General features: G+C 46.4%; 1 protein-coding gene across 1 annotated transcript in view; it reads right to left on the minus strand.

Annotated features, from left to right (window-relative positions):
- IGSF9B (immunoglobulin superfamily member 9B) overlaps positions 1-5,861 on the minus strand; it is a 77,655-nt gene extending 71,794 nt beyond the window's left edge. Inside the window, exon 1 of the mRNA XM_069079712.1 lies at positions 5,572-5,861. Coding sequence (XP_068935813.1) covers positions 5,572-5,635 — 64 coding nt within the window. The 5' untranslated portion in view covers positions 5,636-5,861. The remainder of the gene's footprint in view (positions 1-5,571) is intronic.
- Positions 5,862-11,790: the final 5,929 nt, after the last annotated feature.

Below are 11,790 nucleotides of genomic sequence, written 5' to 3' on the forward strand. Positions count from 1 at the left end.
ACACACACACACACACACACACACACACACACACACACACACACACATATATACACAATTGGGCATTCTCACCAATTAGAGCTCTTTTCACTAATCAGATCCAGTAGCCCTAATGAGCTTCCCAGACTGCTCTCAGAAGCACATGGAGAATAAGCCTTATTCAACCATCACCCAGGCCTTGTGCAGACACTGTGGTAGCCATGGATTTGGGGGGAGGGGGGCTGCAGGGCCAGGGAAGGGGAGGAATGATGATAATATCTCTTGGAACAGGGCAGGAAGATGGGAGAGCCTGAGGGCAGTGGGAAGGAAGGGAGAGAGGAAGATGGAAGAGAAAGAAAGGAACAACATGATGAATTTCAAGGCACAGCTTCCCATTCCCATGCATCTCACCAGGCAATGGAGAATAGCTATGATTAGGAGTAGGGAATACAGATGTAGACAACACAGAGAGAAAGCAAGCAAGAAGAGGCCAAGCACAGGAAAAGGGGAAGCAAGCTCTCCGCATGATGGCATTAGGAAAACTCATATAGGGAGATGGTGGGCATCAGGAGGGAACAGGAAGGGATGGCTCGAGGAGCCATGAAAAAGCAAGCATGGAGGCCAGGGGGAGAACAACACTAAGCAGAGCAGGAAGCAGTAGGAAAAGTACTGAAAGAGAAGGAATGGGGAGGGATGGAAACTCAAGAGGATGCCAGGTCTCAGAATCACCCTGCCTGGGCAGCTACAGCACCTTGGGTAACTGGATCCATGGTGCTATCTCAGAATCGTAAACATGAAACCATCTAGGGCCTAGGACCCAGTGATTCCCCAAATTAGTCATGTGTCACACAACATGCTGGCAGCTGAAAGCTGATGCCTCCCAGTGCCCCCTGGACAACCCCTTTCAAATTTTCCCTCTCCCCACATCTTTCAGGGCACAAGCTAGTGGACAGACACACCTTCCTGCAGCACATGCCCACCTTGACCATTTCCCAAACCAAGTCCTGCCATGAAAGTATGTTCCCCCCCAGGGGTACTGCAGCCTTCCTGATCCTCCTAACGACCCAAAAGAACAGGCAGAGAGAGAAAGAAATATCCTTCTTCACTCTGCAAGGAGGAGAACTATCTGGTATAGATCAGGTAGGAGCATACTTGAGTGAAAACAAGAAGATGGGAAGAATGAGGGTCTGGGAGGCATGGAGAGCTAGGGAACTGCAGTGATCATAACCAAAGAACCTAGGCAGGGGCAAAGTAGGAGGGGTGAAAAGGGAAAGTATTCAGGCTTCCAGTTCCACAAGCCAGGAAAGAGAATACCTACCTATTGACCTACATTTCTTTAAGGTACCCTTCAATAACTACAGACTGGTTTAGACTCATAGAATCTAGGTTGTAGAAGGCTACTTCACTGCAGAACAGCTGACTGAGATCCTCAGTACATTGCCTTTCATAATCCCTTATTCAAGGAAGGGAAGCAAGTGGTCTGTCTGAAGCCCTGGCCCAACCCTCTGGTCCCTAACTGTGCCCATAATAGCTAGGACACCAGCTCACACCTTCATCCAGCCCTAGGTGTCTCACTCTGTTCCTGGACACCATTTCTTTCAGTGGCAGCTATCAGTCATTCAGTCAATAAACACTTATGAAGTACCAGACAAAAGACAGCCCCTTCCCACAAGGAGCTCACAATGTAATGGATCCACCCTGAGTAAGAATCGTAGGTCATGCTTTCTAATAAAGGGAGTTGTTTAATATGACAGGCTGCCTCTTCCTCCAGTTAACATCTCTAAAATATGTTTTGCATGACTTCACATGTATAATGAAGACCATAATGCTTGGCTTCTCAATGGGTGGGGAAGGGTCTAGAGAAGAAAGAATGTGGAACTCAAAATTTTTTAAATGAATATTAAAAAATAAAGTTAAGCATTTATGATTTCCCGCAGTTATGTGGAAGAAAGACTAAAATAATTCTTTACAGCTCAAGGGGACAACTAGGGCCATTAGGTAGAAATTGCAGGGAAACACATATAGACAGAAAACAAACAAGAACTGACCTCAAAAATTCAAACTACCCAAGAATACTTCATGAAGTCGTGGGTTCCTTGTTGCTGCTGATATACCGGGGTCTGGATGAACTGAGATACTGTAGTGAAGATTCACAATTTGGGTAGGCAATTGGACTTAAGAATCTCCAAGGTTCCAATTCCGATATTCTTACTTTCAACAACCAGCACACGTGTCCTTGATAGTGCTTAGCACAGTTCCTGGCACACAGTAAGAGCTTAATAAATGCTTATTGACTGACACTGACGGGATGGCTGCATAGCACAGTGGAAAGAGCATGACTTGGGAATCAAAAGACTTGGTTCAATTAACCTGGGTGATCAGTCAGGTCACTTGACCTTTCTTGGTCTTAGTTTCTTCATCTATAAAATGGGGAAGTTGGACAAGATGCTCTTTGAGGTCCCTTCCAGCTCTAAAGTCTATAGACCTACTGGGGTTACCTCTCCAAACTCCCACTTGAAAAATTCTAAAGGTAAAGTTCCATCCACAGGTACACTTTCCCCTTTGCAAATTCCAAGTTGCTTTTTGGGTAAGACCAACCTTTGCCTCCCTTAAGACCATGTCCTTCTCTACCTTTCTGCTGAAGTTTAATAACTAGAGCATCCCTGATATTAGTCATCTTAATCCCATATCTGATCTTGATCCCTGATGTCAGCTTGCAGAGAATTCTGGAAAAGTCATCTCTGCCTTTGGGGAGTCACGGAATAGACAGCATACTGTAAGTACATTCACACATAAGAGATACACTCAGACCCAGACATACACATAGAAACACACTTATAGACACACAGACATACTCCCACACATGGACTCACTCATTCTCATACACTGGCAGATCTCTCCCAGTCCCATCCAACCCTCTCCCCTCCCTCTAAGGAGCTATGAGACAATGAACAGTTTTCCTCATCTGCTTTCTGCCAGGAGGGCAAGAGAAGTGGCAGCCCTATGTGTCCTTCACATGACCCTTTCCAGGCTCTGACAGGGCTTTGGCTCTTCAGCCTCTCCAATAGAATTTAAGCAACTTTGATGCCCAAGCTCATTCCCCATGGATACCTAGGAAGCAGAGTCCCAAAAGAAGTTCCCCAACCTATCCTAATCTAAGAAGAGGTTCTTAGCACTTTCCCAACACTTGACAGTGACACCAAAATTTCTCCAAATTTTTTGATTAATATACACTGAATTCCAAAGTACATGGTCTATGGAAGAAGGTAGTAAATGAAAGCAAATTGCAAGTAAAGGCTCCAGGAACCCAGAGACACCTCATGCTATAAAGGTGCCCCCAAAGGTCAACAAAACCAGCCCCCCTTCTCCCAGGCAAGATGATACATTAATTCATTTAAAACAGATAGACATTTCTTCATATCCTAAAGGAAGAAGATGAATAACTTTCTTAGGAAACCCAGCGCTGTAAGAAACAATACCTCAATATTTGGAAGTTCTTAATGTCTAACCATTCTCTCTCTTGCTGTAGTGAAAAATCCTACCCAATCCTTAACCAAGTGGTAGAACAGCAGTTTTCCCTTCGTAAAACCTCTCCTTTCACCCTCCCTCCAAGGTCTGAATATTACTCAGCCTTCTCTCAACCTCTCTTTCCTAGAGTGAATTGGGTTCATTCTGTTAATCATGTTGCCCTTTCACTAACTGTCCTAGAGAAGTAAACTAGACTAAATTCGATAAGGGTAATTGAAAGTGGGAAAGGAAATGGGAGAAAAACTGGCAGGGAAGATGCCAGGAAGCAGAGGATGTTCAAACACAAACTCTACAAAGATCTAACGTCTTCCCTCTCTGCAAGTTTTTGCACCGTGACTCAGTTTCCCCACCTAAAATAAGGAGTTGAGAGACCCTTCCGTAGCAATATACTATTTAATTCCTTCCTATATTCTTCCCCCTATCATCCTCCGGAGCCCTTCCTCCCCCAAAGAAAGCCGAGGGCGGGGGAGGTGGGACGGGAGGGCTTGGGAGGGGACTTCATTTCAGGTCCCAACACCGCCCCAATTTTGTGCGGTTCCTGCAAAGGGCGCCTCCTGCTGGTCTGTTCTGCCCTTGCACCGCAGGGATAAAGGGGGGGCGGGAGATTGCCTACCCTGCCCACCCCTTCCCCCACTCAGTTAGAGGGGCGTCTCTCTTTAGGTTGACATCCATCCACGAATCCCCAGCCCCGCCCGATCGTTCCCTTCTGGCAACGGTCTTCTCCAGCCTTTATGCACTTGCCCCGCAGCCAGATCATCGGCTGGGCGCTGGGGACCATGAGCTCAGTGCCCTGGCACCCACCCGCCCTTTTCTCTGACTTCCTTACAAGGACTCTTACAAGTCAGGGGTGCCACACCGAGCAGAGCACCCTTTCCCCAGTCTTCCTTCTCCCAAGCCAACGCTAGCACACGCACGCCCCAGTCTCTCCTTTACTGGGCTTCCCTCTTTCGTGCTTCCCCCCCACCCGCAGTTTGGGTAGAAACCAAATAAAAAGGGGGATCCCGCTGAGGTTCCGATCTGAGGACCCGCAGGGAATTCCCCCCTTTCGGCTCTGCTTTGGACCTGGGGGAAGTCTACCTTCTCTGCTCAGTACTTCCCTGGGAACTTTGTGCCTGGCTTGGGGAGAGGTTCTGGCAAGGATGGCAAACACCCCACGGCCATCGGGGAGGCTATCGAGGGCACTCAGGGCACAGGATGGAAGCCGGATCCTTCTGAAGTCCTGATGAAGAGCGCCAAAGCCCCTATGCTAGGTGTCCACCTTGCCAAGACAGCAAGGTGATCTGACCTTAAGCTGCCAACTGCGGGGAGGGGGCCGTCTGCTGCCCGCCGGACTGCAGTGTGTGTGTGTGTGTGTGTGTGTGTGTGTGTGTGTGTGTGTGTGTGTGTGTGTGTGTGTGTGTGTGTGTCCCTCTCGGATCCTTCTTCCCCAACCGGACAGCAAGCCAAGTGCGCCGCTCCAATGACTAGTCTGGGTGCGAAGAGATTCATTATGGGGGATGTAAGGGACACCCCCCACTAAATAACCCGCAAACTGACTACCTCGCTAGTCAGAGTTGAGAACAAGCCCCTTCGGAGCCTTGCTTGGGTTGTCGCTTCGCTGGTGAGAACCACTTCGTCTTATGAACAAATCTTCGCCAAAGGAAAAGTCTAGAGAAGTGGAGATGGGGGAGTTGCGGAGAGAAGAGGGGGATAACCACGGGTCTTTAGGGAGCATTCTCTTTCGGATGCCGGGTCAACCCCAGGGGCCGCAAGCACGTTCTCCCCCTACTGACTCCAGCCCTTCCTGATGCCGGGATGGATGGAATGGATGGGCAAGTTTTCTTCCCTTCCCTGGTAGGTAGTTTGTCTGAGTTCGAGTCACCAGATTCGGGGGACTCTCTCCCGCGGCAAGTCACGGATGCCGGGCGAGCAGCGAGATCTCTTCCCCAGCCTTGGGAAGCAGGGAGTGGGGGGAGCCCCGGGAAAGGGAAGCCCGGCGAGCTGGGGGGGTTGAGGAGGAAGGGAGGGGACGGAGAGGTGGTGACAGGAATGGGGGCAGAGCAGACACGCTGTACTTCAACTCACCTTGAGCTGCAAGACCTCTGGTGCTGATCACACTTGCTATCAAAGTGGCCACATACCAAATCATAGTACTACCGCCCGCCAGCAAAGAGCGTCATCATATCTCAAAAGTGCTCCTCTTTCCGCAGACTTATCATGCCCCAGCCCCAAAGCGGTATCAAGGAACCCCCAAAGATGCCCTCTCTCATGTCCTACTCCTTTCTTCTTGCTGCCTCTCCTCCACTCTCTCCATCCCTCCTTTCCTATCACAGCCCCTCTCTCTACCCTTAACCAGGCAGCGGCAGCAGCACCTGCACTACAAGCAAAGGCAGAGCTGAGCCAATGCTATGGTGAAGCCTAGCGTGGGCCCCAAGACGCTAGGGCCGCCCCTATCTCCTGCCCATTGGTTGTCTCCCGGGGGAGTGGAGAGTGATTGGCTCAGAATGCTGCCCGTCCCCCTGCGAAAGAGGCGAGCCCCGTTTCAAGGTGCGTTGAAGTGTGGAGAGCACAGAGCCGCAGAATCATGCGCATTGCCAGGGAGAAGGCGTTTTAGCGTCTCTGCTCTGCTCCCTGCTCACACTGCATGGCAAGTTTCTGGAGGGAGAGATGGGAGCCCTAAGGGGCTGCTGCTGGGACCCCCTCCCCCGGTCTCACCTGTCCTGGATGACTGTGAAACGGGAGAGGCCCACACCCGTCCACCCAGAGAGCCAGACATTTTGTCGTCAGTTCTGCGGACAGCAGCTCCCGGGAGGAGGGAGGATGCTGATTCAGTAATGGGGAGACCCAGGAACAGGCAGCCCAGGGATGAGGGGGAATTTCCTTTCCCTGGATATCTTTCCAAAAAGGAGAGATTCTGTTCCCACCTAGCTTTTTCCAGTCCAGTCCAAAGGCAGGGGAATTGACAAAATGACCTCTGTGATCCCTAGGATTCAGATTGACTCATCCAAGAGTGGGAGTGTCACCGTCTCCTGACTTCTAACACACACATACACATACATACACACATACACACACTACCCCTCACCCCCTAGATCATGTTCACCAAACATCACTCCTAAGTCTTGACTTTGAGCAACAAAAAAGTTTTCGTCCTAAATGGAACGAACTACCTTTTCATGAACATGACTCCTAGCCTACTTCACCTACCTCAGCCTAGCCCCATATGGTCAGCATGAGAATGGAAAGGGAAAGAGAGGAAAGAAAGGGCTCCCTTGGCATTGGAACCTTGATGGGAAACCCTGAAACACTTGACCAGCAGGAGTGAAGGAAGAAATCACCCCACCAAGCAAAGCAGTTTTAGACTGAAGGGTCTTCAACCCTCCTCACCTACACCCACCAAAGGTATTTACAGAAGGACTAAATGAGTGTCATGGAAACATCAACTGCAAGAATTCACCTCATGCTGGCATTCTGAGACTGCAGTGAAGATGTGCTCCTTCTTTTAAGGAGCAGCAGAGAGGGGTTCACAACTAACCAGAATGGGATGCTGGGGGAGAGAGGACAGTGGTGCAGAGAAAAAGGAAAGATGGGGGGGGGCGGCTCCCCTGCCAAGGAACTCCTGAGAAAGAGACAGAAACACACAGAGAGAAAGGGAGTGCATTTTTACCCAGTGTGGGCTTGGAAACCCAGAGAAGTAGCTTCTCCTAAGCCCCTGGTTCTAGCTGGGTCAGTCAAGGTGACTAGTAGCTAGGGCACCCTACAAGCTAGGAGTAAGATGATTGGAACTTTGAGGATAGTAGGATGGAACTTATCTCCAGCCAGAGAAGGTCCAAATTCAAGAGGTGCGATATAAACACAAAAAATCAGAACTTTTGGGGAGGGTTTGGGGAGGGTGCCCCTCGGGGAGTGCTCTTCTCTTCCCACCAGCTTAAAGGGGAAATCTCTGAGCCATAGCTTTAATTTCTCTCCCCTGTAGCCATAATTCATGACCACAATAGGAGATGCTGTGAGGCACCAGAACTGTAGGCCCTTGGGCTAATCGTTACAGCATCCAGACCTTAAAGACTCAAAAATTCCTGGCTATGCAAATTCTCCCTTCCCAAACCCTATCTACTCCTTACCCCCAGGGTTTGGAGGCTATAAATTCTTTAATAAGTCCCTCAATAAAGAGTGGATGCAGTCCAGATCCCTCTCTTCCAATAGTTCTTAGGGATGTGATGGCAATTTGTAGAGGAATGCAGGGTCACCCACACACTGCCCTCAGATCTTTACCCCTCTTCTTTATTTTACTCTGAGAACAGTGAGAGTGAGAGGGTATCTAAGCGGCAGAAAAACATAGCAATGGTAATGAAGAGACAAAGTGGCTTTCATCATCCATCTTGGTTGGGTTTGCTTAGCCATCCACTTTGTTCTACTCAGATGATAGTTACTGCTAAGAAATGAAGTTGTTGGGGTACAGGAGAAGATTTTAAGGGAAGAAGCTTTGGATTGAGAAGGTGTTAGTGTTAGAAGGGGCAATATTGGAGGAGAGAAGACAACTATCTCATGCATAAGAATGTTAGAAAGGGAAAGAGAGAGGAAGTAAAGAGAACAAAAATGGGAATGGATAAAGAAAGGAGAGGAGGAACAAGAGATAAAGGATGTTGAAAAGAGAAAGAATGATATCTTTCTTATAAGTTCATCCTCTTCTCCCCACCCCTCAGGCATAGAACCTAGGCTCAGGAAAACATGGGTTTGAATCCTACCACAGATACTCTGACCCTGGACAATTCATTTAACTTCTCTGGGCCTCGGTTTCATCAATAAAATGAGGACATTGAATTGGATGATCTTTTAAGGCCTCTTCCAGGCCAGAACCATAGATCGAGGAATACACATGCAAACCACTATAGGAAAAGGGTACATAATTGGTAGCAAAGAAAATAATTTTATATTTTTCCACCTAAGAACATAAGCGAAGCAATGGCTCTTCTCTTCACTGGACAATGAGCTGACTATACATGAGTATACATAGAGCCAGGGAGGTGAGTTGCTCCTTTATATACTGAGTTAGCGAAACTAATATGTTCATTGATTCATCCCAAGGACACCAAACATCTCAGACTTGGGAGAACCTTGTTAATGTCATAGAGGTGTTCAACTCTGGTAAAAAACAATACTCCAGATTTGTCTAAACAAATTATCTTAATTTTGAAACACTTGCCACCTCCCTTCAATGGAGACTGAGACCCTAGCCTTCAGAATCTCTGAAACAAGGAGAAAAGGTGAGTGAGAGAAGCCCAAAGGATAGATATATGAATGTCATTATTCCCCCACTCTAGACCCACTGAGCAAGGAAGACACAAAAGCTCACTCTCTTCTCTGGATTTTTCTCCCAAGTTATGAGAGTCTGGAGGGAGGAGGTATCTTTTGTAGAGAGATGGGTCTTAGGCTCAGATAAGTGCTAGAGAAGAGCTATCCTGAGCAGAAGAAGCTCCTCTCAAAACTATTTAACAAAAATGAATGTCAAAATGGCGTTGTGTGCGTGCATGTGCATGAATGTATATTGATTACATGCATACTTCAGCACACATATATTTAGAATGAAACTTTTGCAACACTGAGCCCAAAATGAGTTTTCCCTTTATAGGTTTTTCCCAAAGGTAACACTGTTAGTGACATCTGAATTCAGAAATATTTGTTTTTACCAAAGCCACTTCCCAGAGAATTTGTCAAGAATTCCCCCAGTGCCATCCAAAACAGGGATTTAACTAGAAAGGGGAATGGCTTCTCTCTCATGGAAGAAAGTAAATGATACATTTAGGAAGGAAACACTGGGAACCTATGTATTTATAACCACCATCACCACCACTCTACCCCACCCTAGCACTTAACCTGGAGTCAAGAAAATCTGGGTCTGCATCTGGCCTCAGACACTTGTTGTCTATATAACACTGAACATCTTTGGGTCTCAGTTGTCTCACATGTAAAATAAAGAGGTTGGATTAGATGACCTCTAAGGTTCCTTTCAATCTTATGGTCCTGTGATCTTATGGTCCTAAGAACCGCTCTAATCCTTTCTGCTGTTATATATTGTAATAGAGGCTAGCTCAGAGCAGGTGTCTTTTTTTTAAGAAACTGGAGTTATTTTTGTTTTGTTTTAAATTTTCATTTTTTAAAGTTAGAGGGTTTTAGAAATGGCTCCCTCACTCTAATCCATGCTCTATCCAGGAGGTTCACTGACTGAATGATAACCCTATCTCGTGATACCCCCACCACATACATAGAGAGAAAATCTCCCATCTAGGAAGGTCCCTTAAAGGGATATCAAACTGTGGATTCTTCTAGTATCTCTGGCACAACGGGTTGAACCTTAAGCCCTTCTCTCCCTAGGTAAAGGATATACCATTGCTAATCAGGCAAGAAATGAGGTAAAATGACAGCAATGACCCCACCTTGCCCCCATTCTCCCCTTGTTCAACTGAATTTACTCTTGGTCTTCGGGAATTTAAGAAGGTAGAAGACAAAGCTCTAGGATACTGTCCCAGCTCTGGCCTTTGGAAGCCTGAAGACAGTGGACCATTTATTCATTCAACAGTCATTTTTTTTTCTAGAACCTACTATGTACCAAACATTGCTAGTTTCTGGAATTTCCAACCATAGATAAGTCATGCTTCTGCCTCTTGGAGCTTACAGTCAAGTCAATGGACAAGACACAAACTCAGATAACTAAAATGCAAAATAATTCATTATGATTACATGAGAGGGGGAGAACAAATTGCTATGTGAGATCTGAGAAGGGGGAGAGAAGGCCATTATAAACAGGGGGATCAGGGAAGGCTACAAATAGAAGGGGCCATTTGAGGAGGCTTTGAAAGGATGATTAGGTATTCAGTAGGGAGAGAACCAAGTCCCTTCCATCTAAGCTTCAGTTTCCCCATCTGCAGGAGGGGAGATGGTGCTGAAAATCTTAATGATATAAAATTCCCTAAGTTGCCTAGTGTGAGCTACAGCCCAATTCAATACCTTGGTTTCCCCATCTCAAATGGAGAGAGTTGTGCTAGCCCTTCCTAAGAGTAGAAATTACATCATCACTACAAAATTCTTGGAGAGCCAAACTGCCTAGTTGTCCACTGGAATTAGGGTTCTGACAGTGGTGAATAAAAGTATGCAGGGCTTCCTAGCCACTGTCCCAAGGTCCCTGGGGAGATGGAAACAAGCATCTCTGTCCCTGGGATTAATGCAACCAGAGAAGTAGAGAAGGGGAAGGACATAAGGAAATAAGCATTTATACAATGTCAACTATGTACTAAGAGACATTGTACTAAGTGCTTTACAAATATTATCTCATTTGATCCTCACAACAACCCTATGAGGTAAATGCTGTTATTATACCCATTTTACAGATGGGGGAACTGAGGCAAACAGAAATTAAGTGACTTTTCCCAGGATCACACAACTAGTAATTGTCTGAAGCCAGATTTGAATTCAGGTCTCCTAAGTCTAGGCTTAGTGTTCTATCTAGTGCACCACCAGCTACCTAGCAGGAATCAGGGAGGCATGAACCACAGTGAAAGTTCAAAACAGCAGGTTGGGAGAGGGATAAAGGGGGCAGAAAGAGACCCAGATACTGAAATATGAGGAAAGTGAAATCAATTAATCAACTAGTGTCAGGATGGTAAGATCAGAGCTGGAAAAGACCTTAGAAGGCATCTAATCCAACTCCCTCATGTTACAGATAAGAAAACTGAGGCCTATAAAGTTGAAGTAGCATGCCCAGGGTATTAAGTAGCTGAGCTGATTCAAACTTAGGTTTTTGGATTTCAAATCCTGCTTTCTTTCTACTGTATGCTTAACATACTAGGCATCTGAAGGAATAAAGAAACATAAGACACGTTCTCTGCCTTCAGGAAGCTTGCAGCCTTGTGGAGGAGGCTAAAAAATGTAACATTGAACAATACGGGACATTCTATACAGAAATTATAAATTTCATGGTGCAGACCATAAGAGCCCTAGGAGTTCAGAGGGAAGGGTTCAGGTATGCCAAAAGGATTTATGGAGGAAGCAGAATTTAAAGTAGGCCTTGAAGGATGTAATTGATTTGGATAAGGACAAAAGGAACAATACTGGCAAAGTAGAAACAGGAATAGGAATGAATGTGACATTTTCACAGGACAAGGAAGAGAACATCTATGTGCCAGGTCAAGTTTTGGGCTAAACGACCTCTAAGATTCTAATTCTAAAATTCTGTAATATTAAGAGACAAATCTTTCTTAAAAAGGGGCAGGGGAGGGTATATATGTCTGGAAGTAATGGAGAATAAAG

This window comes from Petaurus breviceps, unplaced genomic scaffold (genome assembly GCF_028583685.1).
Source record: "Petaurus breviceps papuanus isolate PSGF00001 unplaced genomic scaffold, PetGlider_PUasm1.0 91133, whole genome shotgun sequence".
NCBI classification, from domain to species: domain Eukaryota; kingdom Metazoa; phylum Chordata; class Mammalia; order Diprotodontia; family Petauridae; genus Petaurus; species Petaurus breviceps.